Here is a 25,153-nt window from a genome sequence, read left to right on the forward strand (position 1 = left end):
ACCTCAGCCCGACCAGCTAGCCCGGCCTGAAAATAGGGTGGGTTTGGGCAAGCTTAAAACCGTATTTATAGTTAAAAGTTCGAACCCAGCCTGAAAAACCCAAAAAAACCCGCTTTGGCCCTACAAGCCCGCCACTTTTTAACGGGTTTGGGCACGAGGTAATATGTTAGAGCCCGGCCCGGCCTGATTTTTTGACCACCATTAACAAAATATAAGATAACATAAAATAAGAAACAATATTCTTAAAAGATATATTACCATAAATACCAAGGATATGATTCACAAAATCAAAACAATATCATTTAGCAAATCTTATCCTCCCATAAATAATCCTAATGATATTACTTTCCTAATATCACTATGTAAAAAATCTCACACTATATTTTTTTTTTTTTTTATATTGATTGCATAACATAATTGAAATAAGCAATTTGATCCTCACTTTTTTTTTTTGAAAGAAAAAATATCAAGTAAAAAATAAAAAGTAAGATCAATAAGATCAGATGAAGTTTGATAACAAAACAAGATAATATAAGACGAGTGAAATTCAAGTAATATAAACCCTACTTATGAACTTTAATAAACTTCCGGTTAGATGGTTACTTCTCCCATAGCGATTTACCAATATACCCCGAGCACGGCCCGCTGAGGTGTGTTGAGTTGAGTTTGACTCACCCAGACATAACGCAATCTTTCACACAAAAGGAAACAAAATAAACTTCGTCGTAAGCTTGCACTGAAAGTTTGCAAGTAAACTACATTTCTGGAACTTGTTATAAAGCCAAACAAACCTGGGTTTTGTACGAAACATCTCAAATTAAACAAACCAAAAAACAATTGAATCAATTTCTCTCTCCTTAATTCAACCCCGCCAAAATCTTCATGCTCTAAGCTGAATTTCAATGGCGGACAAGCAGCTTATACTCGTTGTTGAAGGGACTGCGGCTATGGGTCCTTATTGGAAAACCATTGTTTCCGATTACCTTGATAAGATCATCAGGTTTTTCGCTAAATTAGGGCTTTTAATTTTACTTTGCTGTTGTTCGATTGAATTTACTTGTTTCGTTTGAGTGTGATTTAGGTTTTTGTTTTGTTGAAATTGATCATGATGATGTTTGTGGTAATTGTTGGTTGATTAAATGATGGTTAGTTAATTGGATGAATTGCGATTTTGAAACTGTTTGATTTTTTTGTTGTTTTTCTTAATTGTTGACTGTGTTTGGATTTTGAGTGGAATTAGATTATGCTCTTATGCTGTTTCTGATGATTTTTTTTGTCAAATTGTATGGAATTTTGTTGTGTTTGATTTTAAATTCGTTTTTAGTTTTGTTTGAGTGTAATTTAGGTTTTTGATTTTTTTTTGAAAATTTTCATGATGATCGAAATTATAAGTTGATTAAATGATGATTAATTGGATGAATTGCGATTTTGAAACTGTTTGAATTGTGTTGTTTTACTGAATTGTTGACTGTGCTTGGATTTCGAGTGAAATTATGAAGACTAGTTCATGCAGTTATGCTGTTTTTGATGATTTTTTTGGTTAAATTGAATGGAATTTGTTGTTTTTGATTCATTTTTTTAAAAATTAGTTTTTAGTTTTGTTTGAGAGTAATTTAGGTTTTTGATTTGTTGAAAATGATCATGGTGATATTTATGGTGATTATTGGTTGAGTAAATGATGGTTAATTGGAGGAATTGCAATTTTAAAACGGTTTGATTTGTGTTATTTTATACATCTCTAAGGTAAGGGTTTCTCACAAGAGGGAGAAGGGCTTGCCTTTCTAGTTAGTTATGCAGTAATGCTGGTTTTTGATGATTTTTTTGGTAGAATTGAATGGAATTTTGTTGTGAATGAATGAATTTTTCTTATTCGTTTTTTTTTTTTTTTAAAAAAAAAAAAATTTTGTTCTTGTGTATTTTAGGTTTTAATTTGTTGAAAATGATCATGATGATATTTTATGGTAATTATTGGTTGATTTAATGATGGCTAATTAGATTAATTACGATTTTGGAACGGTTTGATTTATCACTTTGTATTATTTTTACTAAATTGTTAACTCTGTGGATACTGAGTGATATTAAGAAGTCTAGGTTATGCCGTAATGCTATTTTTGATGATATTTTTGGCCTGATTGAATGAAATAATGTTGCTTAGCTAGTATGAATGGGTATTTTGTGCTTGATTTTGAAACATCTTAATTTTGGTGTTTGAAAAGTTTGTGAGTTGAATTGCTGATTGCATACCATAATTAACATGTTTGGGCCCCTCACTAGATCTAAGTACGAACATGATCGCAGTAGAGAAAACTCTGCTGGATTTTATTGTAACAGAACAATACAATGGCTTCTTTACTCACCCCTGAACAACCTATTTGCAGTTTTCACCCTGCTTGATGTAGATAGGTCGATGAGGGTTATTAGATTTACTCCCTTACAATATTGGGCTGTATATTCCGTTGCTTTATCCGAGATGAAACTACTCTTAACTTAGTGCAAGCTTTTGCTCTTCTCAGCTTGAGCTGGTTTTGTTTGCTTGCACTTTGTTGAATGTATATGTATTGTGGGTTTTTATAGCCTTTAATCTAGAAATTAGCCGGAATTAACTATCAACAAACCATGCATTTTTAATGTGTAGCTTGCAGCCTTGCTATGCTAGAAATCATGAGTTATTTTGTAGCTTCACTGTCCTACTAATACTGCAGCGAACCAGTTTCTTTCTTTTTAAGTGTTTCACGTATATTGTTGATTTTTTTTCTTGAAAATAGGATAGATTTTATTTATTTATTTATTTATTTATTTATTTATTTTTTTATAATTTGAAACCTTTTGGGGACTAGTCTGGCAGTAGAACTTTTAGTTAGGTTTTTTTTTTTTTTTTTTTTTTTTTTTTTTTTTTTTTTTTTTTTTGTGTGAAGTCATTTGCTGCATCAAATGCTTTCATCTTGATTGGGTTACTCTACTTCCCATTGTCTATCTTACCTCCTTGAAAAGGAAAGAAATGGATTTGTAGCAGGAAGCTTAACATTTTGTGTATGATTTTGTTGGCGTGAAATCTCATGCATTGAGGTGTATTAACGTCTGTCCTACTTGACAATTATAAGATTTATAAATGTATCTAAACAAAATCATACAAGCCTTTACTTCCCAAGAAAAAAAATGTAATATGTTTTGTTTCATATGCAGGTCTTTTTGTTCAAATGATATGACAACTCAGGTTTGTTATTTTTCCTTCTTATGCTTTCTGATTATTTGTCTCATTCTCACCCTTTTTTTATTTTTTAAATTACTCTAGTATTGGCCTTTGTTATCTTCTTCATTCAAGTGCCAAATTTATATTTTGTCAATCATTTAGGAGGGGGTTTTCTGATTGCAATATCTAATTTTAGCTGACCTCTGAGTTGCATGCTTCCCTTTCGTTTTCTCGAGGTCTGGTGGAAAAGAAAGGTTTGGGAAGTTGGTTTCTTCTACGTATTTTGATGTCAAATGGGCTTTAGTTTTGATGGTTGGCCAGTCTGGCTTGCTGGATGTGTTGTTACACTAGTGATTATTGGTAATGGAGAATTTCTTCTTTTAGGAAATTCATTGATAATCACAGCTTAGTGTATAGGATGTAATTTGTGGACTTAAACAATATCTTGGAAATCTAGAAAACAATTTTATTCTAAAACTAAAAATGAATTTGCTTTCCCATTGATGATTAAATATTCTAAGATACGCTATTATTATTCTATTAATATACTTTAAATTTTTTGGAAACAGGGAGAATGTTTTTGAATATTGTAGATACCGTAAATAGCCAAATATAAATGGAAAGTTACCTTTCAACTTAGGTTTTATTTATTATTTATTATTTATTTTTTTATTTTTAAGGTAATAATAAAATCTTTGATTCATTCTCTCAAAGAAACAAAGATAATATTGACTTTCAAGACGGACAGCAGTAGACAGACTGTTGGAGCTAGAAGTGATTGTCAAGCTTTTTTTGATGAATTTATGTAATGAGATGTAGTACATTTACTTTTTGCGTTGAGGAAATAAATTTGACATCTGTTGTGCCTCTTGTTTTACTCACCTAACCATTCTGTTATAGTGCCTTTTTGATTTTTTTTTTGGGAGTTTTGATGATGATACATTCTACTTTTTCAATTTTGTATAAGGTTCAACTTTTTTTTTTACAATTATCTTATCTTCCTAATTTTAGTGCATATGTTTTTGTTTCTTTGCAAGATACAGAAGCCTACTTCAATTGTTTCTGGTTCGACCTTTGAGCTTGCCCTAGTTGTGTTTAATACACACGGACCTTATTCCGGTAGGTGTTTAAGAATCTTATTTAAATCCATTATCTATAAATCATATGCTTGGACTACACCTTCATGTTTTTGCTTCTCCATAGCGAATGTTAACTTTGACAGCCTACCTAAAATATTGAACCTTTTTTTTTTTTTGTTAAATTCCTATTCTGTTATATTCTCTATTTCTGATTATTTTATTTTCCTCCTCTCTATAATCACGCCATATATGCCCTTGTGAAGTAAAGATCATTTTATATTTCCCAATCCTCATTAAATTCCTTTTTTTTCCTTCTCTATACGTCCATCCCATCCAGTTATATCCGCATAACGTTAACACTAAACAATACTGTTTTTTTTAAATGCAGTGCTTATGTTAAAATGTTGTATATGAGAACAGTTGCCTTTTTGATTGCTGTAACACCTTATCGGCTTGTTATAAGCTATTTTCTCTCCCATACTTTTTTTTTGGCTAATCACATGGTTTATTTGTAATTTCAGAACTACCTTAAATAAAGAGGCGAAACCGACAAAGATAAATCACTGAACTAAAAGAAAAAGAAGGAAGTATTACAGACTTACAGTAGTAGATTAGTCATCTACTTTAATTTTGGGAATTTAGGAAGGATAATATGAAGAAGATGAGTATAACTCATATGTTATGTTATGTTGAGAGTTGAAATTGATGTGTGAATATAAGTGAAAACAAATTGAATTCAGGATTTTTAGAATTTCAGAGTGAGTTTGGCGTTGAAGATACTGAAAAATATGATAAGAGAGAACTGGCTTTTATACTTGGACATGTGTGATGACAATGTGCTACTGCACTAGTAAGTATAGAGGAGAAATGGAAAAGGATATGAAGAAATTGGGTTTTAGTATAGAAGTACATATCACTAGATAGAAGTGAATGGAGGCAAACCGATCTTTATCGACAACCACATGTTAAAGTCTTGGTTCATGTCATCAACCCTATCTTTTTGGGATTAAGGCTTTGTTATTGTCGTTGTACACCAAAGAGAGTGCGATATATATTTATTTATCTATTAGAAAAGAGATCAATCACAAAATTGATGGGTAATTGAGTGTCTGGCTTTGTTTCATCTGGGCTATTTTTTGGTCATATAAGTCTTTTCTTTTTCTCACTGCCTTCTGTTTGCAGGAAGAGATTATTCTGTATTTCTTATAAAATGTATAGCCCATTAGACACTTTTTACATTTTTTAGTTAGTTGCTTCATAATAGTACTCAATTTATGTGACATTAAATAATTCTTAAACCAATAGTGAAAAAAGGAGAGCAGAGAGAAAAAGAAACAGTAAGAAGAAACACTTAGGGGGCGTTTGGTTCACAAAGTGGTATGGGGTTGGAATCAGGAATGGGGTTAAGGTGGTATCGGGTTGGAACTTGATACTTAATAACATGTGTTTGGTGTAATTCTGGAATGGAATATCTCACTATTCTCTCCTTTTATTTGATACCTAAGGGAATGGAATGAGCCAAACACACCTCCCCCCAAGGTTTCTAAACCCCATACCTCATGGGTTTGAGGTATGGGTTTGAAATTCATATTTTTGTCAACCAAACATATGGTATGGGTTTTAGTCATTCTAAACCCATAGCTCATACCTATATTTCGTGAACCAAACGCCCCCTTAGAGAGTTAAAGACACTCTTAAAAAAATTTGATCCTTGAATATGTAGGTTTCACATGACTTTACTTCATGGGCCAGGGGTACTATGTGTTGCTTTTAAGGCATTGATGTGTTAGTTGTTAACTCCTGTAATCTATGCAGGCCTCATTTTCTCTCTTGTGGTGCAGTGTATAAAGTAATTTGTAGTCACATATTTCAGATTTATTTTGATGTCTCAATCAAATTAGATTTTTTTGTTCGAAGATGAAATTGATATTTGAAATATTTTAACAGGTTCCTTGGTTCAAAGAAGTGGTTGGACAAGAGACATGGATAATTTTTTAAGCTGGTTGTCTTCCATAACTTTTTCTGGCGGTGGATGGAACGATGTTGCAACTGCCGAAGGCCTTGCCGAGGCTTTAATGGTGTGGATTTTGATTTTTAAAGTGCTCATAGTTTAGTTGTTGCTATTGTTATATCTTTACTTTCACTTAAATTAGTATTTATGCTTCTTGTTCTGGTTTTGTTTTATTTGCTGTTACGTCCAAGTCAATGTTTTGCCTCGGTAGTTTTTTCTGTTGCAAAGGAGGCCTGATGCATGTTGCATTACCATAATTTGATTCATCTCAACCTTTTTTTGGTTGGAAATTGCTGAAATCTACTTTGCTGATATCATTGTGGAAAAGTAGGTGGATAAGTAACTTGTAAAGAATAATTATGTAAGATACGGCAACTTGTTAGCTAGCTAGCTAATGAAAGCAGTTTTTTGTACTGACTACTGATCCTGTGGCGTTTGGGAGTCATTGGGTTCTACTTTTGTATTATGTAAATGTCGCTTACCTATTTTGTTGCCTCACTTAAAATAGAGGGAAAAAAGTAAGGTGTGAAAGTGACAATTATAAAATAGTTTGTAGTGAGTAAATTTTTTTTTTTTTTAAAAAAAAAAATCCGAAATAGGATAGTGAGTAAATTAAAAGAAAGCGAACGAAATATTAGCCAAAAGGTTGATTCTTGATGGAAAGTGCTCCTATTGAGGCATTTTTCAACCTGGTCTGTATACTTAGCATTAATTACATAAAGATTACTGGTTACCTTCTTGAGCTGTTTATCCCTCTCCACTCTCCCCTTTCCCCCTAACCTCCCCTTTGTGTACTGGTCAATCTTCTTCCTTACTAACCTTGTTAAATTATGAGTTTGATGGAGGAATTGTTAGTCTAGCTATTGAAATCATAAACAACCTTCTTTATTGTTGCATTTCCTTGTATCTTTTGTTAAAGTAATGCCAAACTTTGTCTTATACAAAGATATGTTCTGTTGATTGGCATTTATATCTAGAGAGAGGCCTGCTAGATACTGACTTGTTTGCTTACTTTTTAGATGTTTGCTATCCCTCAAAATGGATATCGGGCTGAACAGAATTTGGATGGAAAAAGACATTGTATTCTTGTTTCTGCTAGTAACCCTTATTCCTTGCCGACACCAGTATATCGACCAGCAATTGAAAATTCTGAGCAGGGTGAAAATGGTGAATCTCAAGCCGAGAATCTTTTATATGATGCTGAGACTGTGTCTAAATGGTTTGGTCTGGTACTGGAATTTATCTGCATTTCATTATATGAATTAAATCTTTTGTTTTACTTTTTACATGTAGCAGCCTGACCTTGGTTTCTGCATGCAGTGTTCTGTCTCGTTGTCTGTGATTTGTCCGAAACCGCTACCTAAGCTTAAAGCAATATATAACGCAGTAAGCAACACTTTTTTAGCTCACAATTACAGTGAAGGATACTTTTGTCTTTGTCTAGATTTTGCATTTGCACTGTTCTTTTCATGACATATGTTTGCCATTTCACTTACTTGTAAGGAGGGCTCTAGTGTGTAGATATTTGTGTGTGTGTGTGTGTGTGTGTGTGTGTGTGTTGAGGGGGGGGGGGGGAGAGATGGTACTTTTTCAAATTTTCCAGGAAGTATGAACTTGCCAAAAGGTTTAAGTGATGTATATCATTGACTCATTGTATTGAGAATTTGAGACAGCATTGTAAAGGTTTTTTGAGCTTATCGGGATTATGGTATTAGGTTATGGCAGCTGTAAACCATCCGCATTGCCTGCAAAATTGGTGCTGATTGCAACTGCATCAGCAAATTAGAAACCCTGAAATTTCAAAGTGGTTGAGTATTTCAGAGACTTTGATGCAATTTTTAGAGCTAATGGTAACATGTGATGTTCACAAACCAGGATGCTATTTCTAAGGACTGCAAGACATGTCAGGTTTTGTTGATCTGAGATGGTTAAAGGAGAAAGTGAAAATTTAAAAGTTCGGTTTGGGGAAAAGGATTGGAAAGGAAGCAACCATTTCTAGGTTTTGTTGACTGACATGCCTTAGTGCCTAACAAGCATGACTGGAAAGGGGCCTTCAGAAATGTCATCAGTTTTATGAAAGCAAAATGGAACTCTATAAAGAAGTCTTTCCCTTCAGTATCACCTTGCTTTCTTTTAAATTGCTTCACATCTATCTAAATTTGGTGCTGGGAAACCAATTTTTTCCCTTCACGTCCTGACTTCTTGTACCTTCGTACTAAATTTTCTCATCTAGCTGCTAGAAATTCTGGCTAACTGGGGAATAGTGCCAAACATCACTATGTATCTGTCACAGTACTGAACTTGTTCATCCCTTTGATGTCTCTCGTGCCCACTGAAAAAACAAGAAAGTGTGTACGTTTTTAGCTGAACCACTATCAAGGTCCACGACCTAAGCAGATTGCTGCAGCCTGGCATGCCTTTTGTCTAATCGTGATACAACAGAAAAGTTTGAGAAAAGTAACAAGATACTTAGATTTCATTTTTGTTAATATTAGGCTATTAGTGTCTTCCTTGCTGGGATATTTAAACACCACAACCTTTTTTTGACTAGAAATTCTAAACTCATGCCCTGATTTTGTTTGTATGCAAATTGGCATTAATATAAACTTGTGTGAATAAGAAGACCAGTAGCTTCTCATTTTTTATCAGAGATTGTTTAAATTCTCCCACTTGGTCCTAAATGTAGTTTTCCTATTCTTATTTAAGTTTTTCTGCTGTATGTGCAGTTAAAATAAAACTTTACGATTGCATTTTCAATTAACATAAAAATTAATGTGTTGTCGTAGGGTAAGCGTAACCAGATGGCGGCTGATCCAGCTGTTGATGTTAAACAACCTCACTACACTGTTCAGATATCAGATAGCTTCATGGAGGCTCTTGCTGCTTTAAGTCGGTCGGGATTAGCTCAAAGTCAGAATCCTGCCACAACTTCACCTCCTGGCTCAGCCCCTCCTTCTGTGCCACCAGGTGATTGAATGAAATTTGTTGGCAGGCTAGGTCCTTGAATTGTTAAGTTGCTAACCATTACTAATTGATATAACATCCAGCAAAGTGGTGATCCCCCCAGGTCATCAAGTGTGCAATTGAGCCCCTTAACTTTTAGTTGCAGTAGATTGGCAGCCGAAACTTGTATGATTTTTGCAATGAAACTTGAACGTAATCACTAGAATTCTTACTAGAAAAATAACTTGGCGTCCGATAAAATGCATTACTTTTGTTTTTTTGCCTCACTTTACTATAAATACGAAGTTTAAAAAAAAAAAAAAAGTGAGTGTAAGGAAAAAGTAAAAATGAGGGTGCAAAAATGAGTGTGAATATAAGATAAACCAAGAGTGTGTTGTGTATGTGGAAAGGTGGGTGGGTATAAGATAGAGTAGGAGATAGGATGTGTGGAAAGGTAATTAACTTGGGCCAAAAGGGGTATGATGGTTAAGATAGTTTGTCGAAAATGGAATAAAGTTAAGTGCGTAGAAGATATAAAACCAGCCTAAAATGGAAAATGAGTAGAAAATAAAAAATTTATAGCAGATGCAGTTACAAATTTATCATTGATATAAGTTCATCTTATTTGCTTACAAATTTACCACTTTTCGTTTACTTTCCAAAGCATAATCACCACACTTTCGCTGGAAAGCATCCCTTCAAACTTCCAAGCTTCCTTCTCATGGCATCACCAACCACTTTTAGTGCTTTTGTATCTCACCATTTTTGTTTGTATATTTCTCTGATATGTATGAATGATATAGGAGTTTCTCTGAATTTATTATTATTTTTTTCTAGTCAACTAAGTATTTTCACAACTCCTTTAAAACTCTTTTAAATTTTATTCTTGGTACTCATTTAAAGCTCTAGGTACACAATGGCATGAAAAAGAGCTATCTAGAACTTTTTGAGCAGGTACGCTAAGTTTCGTAAGGGGGGGGGGGGGGGAATGTTATACTAACTTGTCTTTTCGTCACCGTGTGAGCCTTGTTTTGAGATTTGACCTTAAAGTTCGAGGATGAACCTTTTTTTTTGGGAGGAGTAGATGTAATGCCCCGAATTTTTGAAATATTTTAGTAAATGAATTTTCTGGTATCAATTTTTGTACATACATTTTATAATTTATTTTAAATTTTATTTTGTTAGCACTTAGACCATTTAGTTTATTAAATTTTATTTTGTTTTGTTTTGTTTTGCATTTATTTTCTATGGAAAACAAGTGTAGCAGTAACACTCCCATGGTTTGATTGTTGGATTTTTGAATGCTGAAAAGGTTGAAAGGCTCGAATTTTGGGGGTGTTATATGTACTTTTAGCTAACTTGTTTCTTTCCCTCATTCTTGCTAAAGAGAAACTTTTTTTTTTTTTTAATGTCCATGCTTACTTTTCTTACTAGTTTTGCTTCAAAATTAGAGAATATTGAATAGGACTTCTTAAAGGTCGATAAGGATTCAGTAAAGGCTGTCATTTAAGGTTACTAGGTATGTCTTGTTGTCTAATCAAGATTGGGGGGGGGGGTATTAATTTGCAGTGTCACACCATGAATAGAGCTCTTTAGGCACATTGGTTTTGGAGGTTTACACAATGTAGAGATGTTAATATGTTATTGAATATTGTCATCAAATTTAAATTAGAGCGGATGGATTCCCTTGCAGTAATTATGTTTTTTTTTTTTTTTTTTCCCCGCATTAATAATGCACATGGAAATTCATCCATGGGGAGTTGCTGGTCTTGAAGTTCTTAGATTATTTTCAAGCAAGGGGAGATTGGGGGCTTTGATATTTGTTGTACAACATCAATGGGTTAAAGAATTACCTTCCTTAAGAAGGCTCTTGTTGGACGTGAACATGTATGATTGTTGCAATTGTTTCTTTTTTCAAAACTGTCGAATAATTGGGAAGAAGGTTCTGTATATAAAAATATTGGAGTTGCTAAATTTAAGGAGGTCTATTTCAATGGAAACGAAGAAACGATTTGTCGCCATACCAAGAATTTTTTATTTTTTTTTTTTTTGGCCAAAAATTTTGTTAGCCTTTTTGCATAGAATTTTTGTGAGCTTTCCTAGCTGATTGGCAGATTGGACTTGGAAATTGGAAGTCCTTGCAAAGAATATTTTTAGAGGTTTAGGCATTTGACAAGGTGAAGATTCTAGCAAAGGTTGTGTTTAGGAAAGGAAGTATGATTTTTAAGCTGTTGTAGCTTATGCCAAGAAGAGAAGGAAAGCAGGATGAAGAAATGTTGGGTAGTTGAGGGTTGGAGGATGGTTCCATTGTGCTTTGTATTATTTTTAACTGATGTTGCGATGACATATACTTTTAACTGTGGTTGAGTGTTTGGCAGTGATACAGCCATCCTCTCATGAGGATTTGAGGATGATGTAATGATTCCAACTCGGATGCTGATAATCTGATATGGGTTTTCTTAATTATCCTTGAAATAAAGTTTCAGTTTGAAAATTGAAATTGTGCATCTACAAATATTGATTCGGCAGATTTGCTTTTATGTTATAATCAATATCTTCTGTGCTACATTTTTACACTCCAAGAAGTAAAACTTAGTCACTAATTACATAATTGGAGGCTAATTTTATCAATGTGCTTTCATTTGGAGAATAGGATTTTTGGGAAGAAAGGAAAATAAAATTCAAAATTTGCAGGCTATCTCTTTTTAACTGCAAGCTACGTGATGCATCGTTTCTTGCTTCACCAGATATTGTAGGTTATTAATGAGATCCTGCATTTGTTCACCGAATGATATTTTAAGATCTTGGGGAGTTGGGGTGCCTCCTATTGCAAATTTTGGGGAATCTGTCGCTCATCTTATTATCTTGTTAGAAGCCTTTTGTGATGGTTGTAACTTGAATGCTTATAACTTGATATGCTAATGTTATCATAAATCTTGTGCTTTTACATTTCTGTTATCCATTTACTAAAATATTAAATTTATTATTCTTTCAGGGAATGGATATATCATGAATAGACCATCCGTGTCTATGGGAAACGTTCCGCAAGCAACTGTCAAAATCGTAAGACTTCTGTATTCTACCTTATGTGTTTGACTTGTCAACTGTTTTATGTATTTATTAGTTTTTAATTTTGTTGCTGAACCTGTTATCTTTAATTCTATTTCAGGAGCCAAGTACAGTGACATCCATGGCATCAGGACCTGCTATACCTCATATGCCTTCCATTCCTCGTGCTGCTGCACAAAGTGTTTCTAGCTTACAGGCATCTTCGCCTCCTTCCGTGTCTCAGGAGCCGACTACAACCAATGAAAATGTTCCAGATCTGAAGCCAATTATTAGCAGTAGTATTTCTCAACCCGTTCGTCCTGTGGGTGCCATACTAAACAATATCTCTCAAGCTCGAGTAGCCCTTGCTGGAGGAACTTCTCTAGGGTTGCCTTCAATGGGTGGGAACACTATTGGTATGCACATGTCAAACATGATATCTAATGGTATGACATCGAATGTGCCGCCTTCTCAAACTGTATTGTCTTCTGGACAGTCCGGCATCTCTACTGTAACTGGATCGGGAAGCATTGCAGGAGCTTCTCAGCCTTTACAGAACTCAACCCTCGGTTCATTTTCTACTGCAACTTCAAATGTCTCTGGAAATTCTAACCTAGGCATTTCTCAGCCGTTGACTAATCTCCAAGGAAATGTAAGTAATGCGATGGGTCAACCTGTATCTGGGATTGGTCAGGGAAATATTTCGGCTATGACACAGAGTGGGACTAATATGAATCAAAACATGATGTCGAATCTTGGTTCAACTGGTGCACCATCCGGTACTGGCTCTATGATGCCAACTCCAGGAATGCCTCAGCAGGTACAGCCAGGAATGCAATCTATTGGAGTGAACAATTCAGCTGCTAATATGCCGATGTCTCAACAAGCTACGGCTTCTTTACAGTCTTCACAATCCAAATATGTTAAAGTTTGGGAGGTAAATATCAGTGTGCTTACTTTCTTTGTGAATATAGACGAGTGTAGGGTTTATTTTATTTTGTGTGTGTGTGTGTGGGGGGGGGGGGGGGTGGTCTAGCTGAAAGGGCTTCAGACTATAGATTACAATGATACGTTGCACTTATATATGGATTTATTGGTTCTAGTTTGTTGTACGAATTCATCTCTTAGTGTTCTCTCATTTCTAGTAAATCTTCATATTATTACATAGCTGGGGTGTTTACTTTATAGCCATATATATTGCTAGATGAAAGCCAGAAGCACTTTTAAAAGTTGAAGCGCAAATTTGCTTTACTGTTTTTTTTTTTTTTCCTTTTCTTTTCTTTGAGCTCAATGATTTTTAGATGATTCTTTTTGACATGCTTCAATAAAAACAGCCCTATTGATTATTGCCAGAATGTGTTGGGTGCTGATTAGAGACCATGAGAACATGTTTAGTATTGCTTTAGGGAAACAGAAGAATTTGTAGTTGCTTATGCCTTATGGTCAAGTTTTTTCTTGGACATTTGTGCTCGAAATACTCATTTAGAGTTCTAGGCCGGTAAGGCATAAGCTTGATAGTGCTTGACTTAAATATCCAATAGGCACTGGGTAGTTAAGCGTAAAGCTCCGTACATATGAACCTCTTGATACCTCAGCAGCTCGGTGGAATTCATACTGAGAGGTTTCTTTGTTCAATTTCTTGATATTATTATTGTGTGAATTTCAATCAGTGTCTTACAGTCTTTGAGGAGATGAGCCCTCTCTCTCTCACTCTCTGCATGGTAGTATTATTTCTGAATTTTGTTACTGATAATTACAGGGAAACTTATCCGGACAGAGACAGGGACAACCTGTATTTATTACTAGATTAGAGGTACTTTTTATAATATGTATTTTAAGTTTATTAGTTCTTAATTAAGATCAATAATGTTGTTTACTTTATTTATCAGATAAAGTAATGAATAACACCTGGAAGCTTTTTAATAGGATTGTTATTCTTGATGCAGGGGTACAGGAATGCATCAGCCTCAGAGACGTAAGTAAATCTGTTTCCTCGTGTTATTAATCTTTGTTTGTCTTGGCTGCTCATTTATGTGCTTGAAGCCCCCTTGAAAAATTTGCTACATTATTAAAGTTGATGTAGCTGCTTAGCTGTGTTATGCAGCTATTCTGAGTTCAAATTCTTGGATATTTAGTAAGTAGATGTTGGTGCTTAGCTGAGTTATGTTACTCTGCTGTATGATGGTTTTTTTTTATTCTTTTTTATGGTGATTCTTTTTGTGCAATAGTGGTGCATTAGAAATTTAGAATGTATGCTTGACAAGCTTGTGGATTGTTGCTCAAAAGTGCAGGGAACAGTAAAGCTGTGGCATGTGGATAGAGGCATACACCTTCAACAAACTACTCACAATCTAATTAATGATTTGTCTCTGAACTAAATTTAGTGAGGAGTTCCTTAAAGTTTCAATAATAAGCCAGGAAAAATAAATTATTAGAGCGGAGAACATTAATTAAACTCCTCATAGGAACAAAAAAATCAATGAGCAGCAAGAATTGTAATGAGGGACCTTAAAAGTTGTTTTATGCACTACTGTAGTCTTAATGACTGAGTATAATAGTATATTGTTTGATTATTTTCAGCAGAGAACTTAAATGTTTTATACTGTTATTAGGAAACATAGAAGCTGTACTGTATTCTTGTCTGACAAAGTTTGAAAGGTAAGGATTCATTATAATACTGATTCAGAATTTATAAGAACATATATCATACAAGCGAGTGAAAATCTTGGCGGGAAGAAGATTGAATAGAGAGAATCAGGATTACATAGAAGGGATAATAGAGCAGAAAAAAGAATGAGTGAAATAAATGAATCAGTGAAATTTGAGAACTAGAAATGCATGAGAGAACTGGAAAGGAGTAAAGTGTTAAAGACATGGAGGAAGAGAAAGAGGATGAGTGAGCAGATATGGTGCTGTATATTTAAGCTATCTTCTGTACATTTTTTTCTGGATGCATTGTCTTTAGTACTATAGGTTCTGTTGCTATTGGCTTTCTGTTAAGGTTTTGTGTATTTCTTCTAGTTGTATTATTTGTCTTTACTGCTAGTTGACGGGGAATATGTCACTATCTGCATTCACTGCAAATAAACCTTAGTTGGCCCCTTTTTTTTCACACCTTACCTTGTCTCCTTCCTGCAAAAATCCATTAAAAAAAAAAAAAAAAAAAAAAAAAAAAAAGGAAGTGGGTCATATACCATTTAATGGCCTTACTAACTCTCTATTACTCTTGCACAGACTTGCAGCAAACTGGCCGCCAACTATGCAAATAGTCCGTCTTATTTCTCAAGATCACATGAATAACAAGTAATGCATTCCTTTCAGGCTTACTGCCATATTGAAATTGTTGTTTGTTTTTCTTGTATCTTTGATGCTCTTGACATGCACATATGTGTTTCTACGAGGGACTACAGAGCCGAACTGTTTAACATGAATGTTAATGTTAGTCATCTGATATCTTATGTTTTGTCCTTTTTCACTTGCAGGCAATATGTTGGCAAAGCAGATTTTCTTGTTTTCAGGGCGATGAATCAGCATGGATTTCTTGCTCAGCTACAAGAAAAGAAGCTTGTGAGTTGTTGGATAGTTCTTTGTGACTTCTGATGTCATACCTGTGTATCCTAATCTTGTTTCTGGCACATTCATAGCCTGATTAGGAAAAAGATGGGAAGTAGGAAGAGGGGGGGGGGGGGGGATTTAATATGTTGTTGAACGAAGGGGAATTGGATTTGCTGTATAATGATGTCTGCTGATCTGGAAGTACAATGAGTCTTTAGTTTTGTTGAAGTTTCATACCAGAAGGTGTTATATATTGATGTTATTTTGTGAAAATTGAGAAAAGTGCATAATTTACTGACGTGTTTATTATTGAACTTTGTGAATGTGGATGCTTCTTGTGAGTCACATGTTGTTCTCTTCCTGTACGTCTAAGGGAAGCAATAAACTTCTGATGTTTTAGATGCTTTTATTTATGCTACTACAGTTAGATTGAGATCACTTTTTTTTTTTTGCTTGTGTTTGAACTTTCAGTGTGCAGTTATCCAGCTGCCTACACAGACATTGCTGCTGTCCGTTTCTGATAAAGCCTGCCGCTTAATAGGAATGCTTTTTCCTGGGGTAAGTTTTTTTTATTTTTTTTGTTCTGTACTTTATTTGCTTATTTACAAGTTCATCTTAAAAGATTATTATCAGCAATTTGCTTGAATTATCATTTAAAGTGTGTTCTGCAGAAATTGATTGGCTTCTTTAGTTCCTTATGTTCCGTCTATTTGCAAAATACTCCCTCTGTTCTTTAATAGTGTACCCATTTTTGTAATTTGTGTATTGAGGATTGGGGATTCCCCCAAATAGCGTTTTTTTTTTTTTTTTTTGGAGCTGGTTCCACTACTTTTAGTCACAAATCTTCTCAGTTCAACTTCACCCATTATCTTTAATACCATTTACTTTTAGTCACAAATTGACCAGAGTAGCCCCGATAACCCAAACTGACCCGAACAAACCCGATACCCGAAATTGACCCAAACAGACCCGACACCCGAAATGTCCCGAACTAAAATTACCTTATAATTGAACTTAAAAAGTCTTGTACCAAAAATAACTCAAATTGTTCATCTTTAGCCATAGCTAAGCTCATAAACTGAATTGATAGTTTTTATTATAACAATAACAAAATATGTACTTCGTATTAAATTTTTTATTTGAGCTTGATTTACAAACAGAACAACCTGAACATGAACCGACTAGATTTTGACCTAACTCGAATATGACCCGAACATACTTGACCCAACCCGAACATATCTGACCTGAAACTAACCTGATATCGACCCGAAGTTGACCTGAAACCTGAATCGATCCATACCCGGCCCGAATGTTAGCTGACCTGAATAACTCATTTGCCTAGTCTAGGTCAACTCGGTTTGAACCAATTCGGGTTAATGTTGTAACCTATGCGGGTCGGTTTCGGGTCGGGTCGTACATTTTATCGGGTTTGGGTCGGGTCAATAACAGGTCGGGTTATATTCGGGTCGAGTGAATAACAGTCGGGTTTGGGTTTTAACGGCTTAAAATGAGTTAGGGTCATTCTCGGGTTTAAGTCGGCTCAATTCAAGTCTATAATTTGCTGAGTCCAGTTGGATCAGTATCGGGTTCGATTCAAGTCAATAATTTGCGGGTTATGATTAGGTCGGGTCATTTCCAAATTGGGTCATGTTCTGGTTTGGGTTAATCTAGGTCTCAGTGCTATATCGGGTTCGGGTATATAGAGTAGTTTTACCCTTACAAAGTTACGACTTTACGAGTAACTTAGATTTTTTTAGCATGTATTCTCTAATTACTGTATATATTTTTATTTAACTAGTCAATATCTACGATAATAAAAATATATAGAACATTTAGTACATATATGCAAAGTATATTCTAACACTTAGCTGCCTCATAAAAAAAAAATAAAAAAAAAAAAAATAAAAAAAATATATATATATATATATTCTCACACTTAGAAATGAGCCAATAGCTATAATTAGTTTTTGGAAGGAGTCATATGTATTGAACTATTAACTATTGAACTTCTCATAGTAACTCGTTTGCATAAGCACACAGTGGCACAACTACACAAGTGACACACACAAGATGTCATTAATTTCATATAATATAATCTGATATTCTTATTTGCGTTGTGATCATATCTTAGTAGAAATAATTTAGAAATGATTATGTTACTACTCCCTCCGTTACGATTTACTCGCAACAAAGAGGGGGTTTGCGGACTCCTAGGCAAAAGATGGTAAGTGTAATTAACAAAAAATAAGGGCATGTGTTTAGTGTTAATCCAACCCAAAATAAAAAAAAAAAATCAAATACAACCACTTAGCACCTAGCAGCAGCAGCACCACCACCTAGCAGCAAACCACCACCACATAGCACCACCACCACCTAGCACCATACCACAACCACCACCACAATCGAACCCAAAACCACGATTTTGACCCACCACCATCCCTAATTGCGCCCACAACCACGATTTCGACCCACCACCGCCTCCGATTTCGACCCAACACCACGAATTTGACCCAGCACCACCCACGATTTAGCCCGTAACCCTGATTTCGACCCATCACGAACCACGAACCATATACAAACGAACCACCACCTATCACCAACCACCCACCATGAAGCCCGCGAACCCTCAACAAATCCATGGAACCTAGAAAACAATCAGATCTGGAAAATTACCAAGAGAAGGAAGAGATCGACAACCCTGATTTCTGGGTAAATAGAGCACCACAACAACCCCGATTTCTGGGTAAAGAGAGAGAGGAGGCGACGAAAACCAACAGGATATCGATAGTGAGTTCCGGCAACAATAGATCGCCATGGTTGCGGTGGAGATCGGGGGAGATGGACAAAGAGAGAGAAATTTCTGAACAGTGGAGTTGCGGTGGTAGTATGGTGGTGGTGGTTGCCAATTAAGATGATGATAAATTTGGATGGAAGGTGAATGATTTTGGTAGAAATGTTTAAGTTAATTAATGTTAGGGTTTAAGTTAATAAGATAAAATTAGAAGTTTAATTAGGGTGTTTAGAAAAAGAAAAAAAAGTAAGGGTAATGTTGTAAAATCACACAAAAAACTTACCATAAAGGGAAATAAATAAGTTTGTTGCAAGAAATGTGTACCGGCCATTTTTAGTAATTGATGCGAGTAAATCGTAACGGAGAGAGTATATAACTATATATTGATAAGGTGGTCTAAATTGAATTTAAGGTGAGAAAATCGGGTCAAGTTAATAACAGGTTAGGTTGAGTTCCAAATGGGTCAGAAACTTCGGGTTGAATTTGGGCAGAGTCAATAACAAGTGGTATTTATTTCAGGTTGGGTTAGTAACAAATCTCGTTGAATTTCTGGTCGGGTTAGTAACAAGTCGGGTTAAATTCGGGTCGGGTTTGTAATAGGTCGGGTTAGTAACAGGTCGGGTTAAATTCAGGTTTTGATGAATTCAAACAGGTTTGGGTGAATCTCGATTCCAGCCGAGTTCGGTTCAGGTCATTAATTTACGGGTTATATCTAGGTTATCTCTAGGTCGGTTCATGTTCGGGTGCGGGTCTCAAATACTCAGGTTAACTCGGGTCTAGGGTTGGTTTTCGATGAGGTCATATCGGGTTCTGGTCACCATTTTCCAGGTTCTAACCGTTTGGTTAATAATCGGATTCGGGTAAATTTTCATGTTGGGTCAGCTTTTGACGGCTCTACTTTTAATGATCTGATAATATAACCCCATTTTTATATGGCTTTCAAAAAAAATATAATATTAACATTAGAATGTTTTGGGGCAATTATACTTAGTTTTCTTATGCTACTATTTTTAATTTTGCCTTGTATGGTTGGTTTGTTAGCTTTGCAACAGAACTGAATAGTCCTCAAATTATTTTCCTAACAAGCTTTGTGCCTTTTTTTTTATTATTATTTTTTATTTATTTTTTTTTTTTGGTGTGTGTGTGTGTAAACTAGGATATGGTGATTTTTAAACCTCAAATACCAAGTCAGCAGCAGCAATTGCAGCACCAGCAGCAACAAAATCAACAGTTGCAGCATCAGCAGCAGCAAAATCAGCAGATGCAGCAGCAGCAATCTCAACAGCAGCAGCAGCAGCAGCAACCACACTCTCAGCTGCAGCCTCAACAACTTCAACATATGCAACAACAACAAACTATGCAACAGCTGCAACAACAACAGCTTCCACAGATGCAGCAATCACAGCTTCAACATTTACCACAACAACAAAACATGCAACATTTACAACAACAACAACAAATCCCGCAACTTCAACAACAACAAATTCCACAGCTACAGCAACAACAGCAAATTCCACAACTTCAGCAACAGCAACAAATACCTCAGTTACAACAGCAGCAGCAACTTCAGCAACTACAACAACAATCTCAACCTCAGCAAATGGTTGGTGCTGGAATGGGTCAGGGTTATATGCAAGGTCCCGGTCGACCTCAAATGCTTCCACAGGGACAAGTACCATCGCAGGGGACCCAGCCAAATATGTCTGGAGGTGGATTTATGGGTTAGTTTGTTTAGGTGTTTTATAATTGAACTGAAATATTTGAAAGTGCCCCCTTGTCTTTCACTTGGGTTGGCGCTGCTAGTTAATATATAGTGAATAGTCTAATTTATTGGATTGTGATATCAATTTATCAAAGCTTAATTATATTCTAATCTATTAAACTATTCTTAGGAAATGCAAGAGGCAAGAAGGGATTTTATTGTAAGTATTTTAATATTAACTAATGTTATTTCCGTTCATAAACAAATATAGTGGTACACACTCTACACAGACACAGGTACTAAACTTAGCATCAAATTTCTCTTTGATTCCTTTTATCAGTTTATATACAAGTGATTTCTATGCTTAAATACTGATCAGAAAGTTTTTTAAGCTACTATAAGAAAAAAAAAAAAAAAAAAAAAAAAAAAAAAAAAAAAAAAAAAACTATCAGGCCATTTGATTTTCTTTGTCAAACCTTTTCATTTTTTATTAGAAACTTTTTATCATACTGTATTAATGATCATAAATGGATAAGACATATAAGCTCTGTTACTCTTAAATAATGGCGGTTTTTGAAATTGGCTTTTTTTTTTTATTTATTTTTTATTTTTTTTTTTGACAAAAGGGTTTTTGAAATTGTTGTTCTTCAATGATTGTGTATGTATGTTTTTATATTGGATGACCCGTCTTATCAAAATTGCGGTGACTTAGGCCCCGTTCTTTAGAGATGCTTTGCTCTGCTCTGCTGAAATCTACTTTGCTCTGCTCTGCTCTGCTTCAATCTGCTCTGCTCTGCTTAAAATTAATACTCAATATTGAATTATTATAATAATAATAATAATAATTAATATTTAATAATAATAATAAATAAATAATATTTAATAATAATAAATATTTAATATTTAATAATAATAATAACTAATATTTAATATTTAATAATAATAATGATGATATTAATTAATATTTAATAATAGTAATAATAAATATTTAATAATAATAATTAATATTTAATAATAATAGTAATAATTAATATTTAATAATAATAATAATAATTAATATTTAATAATAATAATAATAATAATAATATATAATAGTTAATAATAATATTATTAAAAATTAATATTTAATAATAATAATTAATAATAACATTATATTAAATAATATTTAATAATAATGATAATAATAGTAATAATAATGCATATAACTAATAATAATAATAATAATAATAATAATAATAATAATAATAATAATAATAATAATGAAATATGCTCGGCTCGGCTCGGCTCTGCTCTGCTTCAATCTGCTCTGCTTTGCTCTGCTGAAATCTGCTCTGCTTTGCTCTGCTCTGCTGAAATCTGCTCTGTTCTGCCTAGAAGCTCAAAAGAACAGGGCCTTAGTGAGCCTATTTCATCTTATATTTTCGTAATGATATTGGTGATTAAGTTTGTAAATTTGGGAATTTTGTGACTGTACATGTAATCTTATACTCCTTTTACGTAATTTAAGGGACGTTTTTCCAATATTTCCTCACATCATTCCAACCCCCCAATTTAAAATTCTCATGCATTCTTTTTATTTTATTTTTTTTTTAAAAAAAACAAAAATAAGAAAATAACTTTCAAATAACTCTCACACGGTCACATTAAGGACCTGTTCATATTTACTGAATTGAGCTGAACTGAACTGAACTGATTGGAGCTGAACTGAACTGAATTGAGCTGAAATGAATATTTTATGTGAGAGGGAAATTAAGAGCTGATTGGAACTGAACTGAACAAATTGGAACTGAACTGAACTGATTGGAGCTGAACTGAACTGTACTGAAATTAAGTAAATGTGAACAGGCCCTAACTTTAGAAAAATAACTTCCTTTAAAAAAAAATCTATAACTTTCACTTATACTAATTTTTTCCCTAAATATACATATATCCCATGCATTAGCATGGGTACATTCTAGTAGTACGAGTAGTAATATTTAAGAGTCATTTTGCAACACTTTACTATAGCACTCTAAAACTCCGACTCTCAATTCTCATGCACTTTTTTTAAACTCCAAATAATTAACTTCCTTTCAAAAAAAAAAAAAAAAAAAAAAAAAAAACCTATAACTTCCACTTATACTAAATTTTTTCTCTAAACATACATATATCCTATGCATTAGCATGAGTACATTCAAGTAAAACTAATAATATTGATCCATAACCACAATTTTTTTGGTGTTTACAGAGCCACAAGGGCATGTGATGCAGAATCGTTTTTCGAAATCTCCTTGAATTGGGAGGGAAATTCTAATCACAAGTGCACTTTATTAAGAGGAGGCAAGACAATATTGAAAATGTCAATTGGTTAAAGAGAAAATTGATGGGATCAAATGGTCTACAGAAAAGTTTGTGAGAGTCAGGGCCGGCCCGGAGGGGTAGGCCTCGAGTGCGACCGCCTAGGGCCCACGTTAGAATGGGCCCAAAAATTCAAAAAAAAAAAAAATCAATTAGCATAGCCGTAGAATTTAAACTATCTAAACTGTAGTTTTTACACGCTAAAAAATAAGCTACTTTTAAAAAAGATAATAAATGCATTTAGTTAGCAATTAATATTAAATTACTTAGATGTCAATTAGGTGGAGATAATTATGCAATATAACCTCTTCTTCTTCTTCTAATCTTCCGATTTTATGAGTATCTGTTTCAAAATATTAATCTTTTCAATTAAACCGTTTCATATTTATTCAATTACCGAAATATTATGCAAAGTTATTACTCCAGTATTGTGTAGGGAGACTTATTATTCAAATAATTTAAGTTATTTTCATTGTCTTATATTTAAAGCTATTGCGTGTAAAAAAATTTGTTTACGTAAGGGGCCCTTTTCTTACATTATGCCTAGGGCCCATAAATTTCTAGAAACGGGGCTGGTGAGAGTAATGTAATGAACTCTCATATTCCTTTAAGATATAGAGAAAACTCAAAAGAACGGCCAATATATCAATTTTTTATACTAGTGTACTAAGTAATTTTTACGTACTAAAGTATGATTAAAGATATTGATTGATGTAAAATATGCATGGACAAGTTTGGAAATTATTACGTTGCAATTAAAAAAAATGAAGGATGTTATTCTATAAAAGGGATGATGATATATAGTTGATCTACACTAATCACCTCAATTCTATTTAAAGTACCAACTCCTAATCTAGGGGTGTAAAATTGTGAATGAACCAAGCTGAACAATAAACTACTCGGGTTCAAGCTCGACTTAAGCTTGTTCATGTTCGTTTATTTGATAAATGAGCTGAGCTTGAACAAATTTTTGAACACAAACATAAATATACTCGTTCGGATAAGTTCATGAACAACTCGTTTATATAATGACGAACTACTCATTTATTTTTATTCATGAATTATTAATTTATTCACAATTGTTAATTTTAATTCTTTTTTTAATAATTAAGATTTAGTTTTTAGGTTTATAATTAGGATTTAATTATTATGCTATTTTTTTTTTTTTTTGAGATTTTCAAATGTTAAAATACAAAGCTCGTTTCATTAGGGAAGCTCGTTTATTACTAAACTCATGCATGAAACGCTCGTCTATAAACTCGTTTACGAGCCGTTCTCGAATCGTTTGTGAACATTGTCTACACAAATTTCGAGTCTAAATAAATAAAGACGGGAAATGAGTAACAAATGAATTTTATATTAATATGTGAATATTGGGTACAATCTCTGTATAACATGTATAACAGTTTATAATAAAATAAACTAAGTTCTCTGATTCTGTTCCGCAGCTTGACGATGACACGTGTGTGACACCTGTAGGATGGCGTTTAATTTGATGACGTCGACTTGAGTTTGAATGCAGGGTGACGTTTGGTGATGTCAACTTGTATTCGAGAGGTTTTGTTTAAATACACCTGAACGAGGGCTTATGAAGCTTAATCCCATTCAAATGTGTTTGAGTGTATCTGAACAAGTCGACACGAATTTGATGTGCTTATTGACTCACTTTAGAGAGAATTCCGTTTGAGTTTTATGAGCTTGGAATAATGATTTCTAAATCCCTCAACTGATGAAGGAATGGTGTATTTATAGGAGATGGGAACCCCTTGAGTGGACTTAGTAGGTTTGGGCCAGACCCATTTTATGACTTAAAAAGTCTTTTAACCTGGTCCATTTGACTTATTTTATAACCCGAATTGTATTTGATTAATTCGGATTATTTATTTGGGTGGGCCAAAAATAATTAAAATGGATCATTAAAATGATTTAACCCAAATTAATTTATTTAATTTTAATTTATTTAATTTAATGTATGACACTTATAAAATTTCCGTGTCTACAAACATATAGTATACTAAATGAGCCGAGCTTGAACAAATTTTTGAGCTCGCTTGAAAAATCGAGATCGTGCTCGGACTCGCCTAACTTAATTGAACTTGAACATAAACAAGGTAGTACTTGGCTCGGCTCATTTACACCCCTATCCTCATCTATTCACTTTTATTTAAATTTCCAATTAAAATTTATACATGGTCTAAAATCAAACTTGCATATTCGGCTACTAAACTATTTGAAAATTAAATTTTCATGTTTATCATAAGTGAACACTTGTTGAACAAACCGATAATCAAGTCTAAACAAACAACCTAAACCAATTAATTCACATGGGGTACAAATCATTATACATACTCGGATACTCCTTAATCCTTATAGTATGATTATCATATTTAGGGATTATCCACCGCACTATCCACCACACTCCCCTTAATCGAGGGTGTCTTAATCCAATTGTCTTTTACTTTATCTTTTCTTAATCACTTTGATTAAAAAGGTCAAT

General features: G+C 33.9%; 1 protein-coding gene across 2 annotated transcripts; it reads left to right on the forward strand.

Moving 5' to 3' along the window:
• The first annotated feature begins 719 nt into the window (after positions 1 to 719).
• Positions 720 to 20,585, forward strand: LOC145609748 (mediator of RNA polymerase II transcription subunit 25-like). 2 transcript variants are annotated; one of them, XM_081665210.1, is made up of 15 exons: positions 720 to 1,000; positions 3,184 to 3,214; positions 4,228 to 4,309; positions 6,217 to 6,347; positions 7,300 to 7,509; positions 7,601 to 7,666; positions 9,067 to 9,247; positions 12,219 to 12,286; positions 12,393 to 13,208; positions 14,031 to 14,084; positions 14,218 to 14,246; positions 15,506 to 15,574; positions 15,754 to 15,838; positions 16,298 to 16,384; positions 19,774 to 20,585. In XM_081665210.1, exons 1-15 carry the CDS (start codon positions 903 to 905, stop codon positions 20,341 to 20,343), a joined length of 2,577 nt encoding a protein of 858 aa, XP_081521336.1. In that variant the 5' UTR covers positions 720 to 902; the 3' UTR covers positions 20,344 to 20,585. The 2 variants fall into 2 exon arrangements, with proteins under 2 accessions (XP_081521336.1, XP_081521338.1); XM_081665212.1 differs by having other exon boundaries at positions 4,234 to 4,309.
• The last annotated feature ends 4,568 nt before the right edge of the window (positions 20,586 to 25,153 follow it).

Source organism: Chenopodium album, chromosome 23 (genome assembly GCF_948465745.1).
Source record: "Chenopodium album chromosome 23, dcCheAlbu1.1, whole genome shotgun sequence".
Lineage (NCBI taxonomy): Eukaryota > Viridiplantae > Streptophyta > Magnoliopsida > Caryophyllales > Amaranthaceae > Chenopodium > Chenopodium album.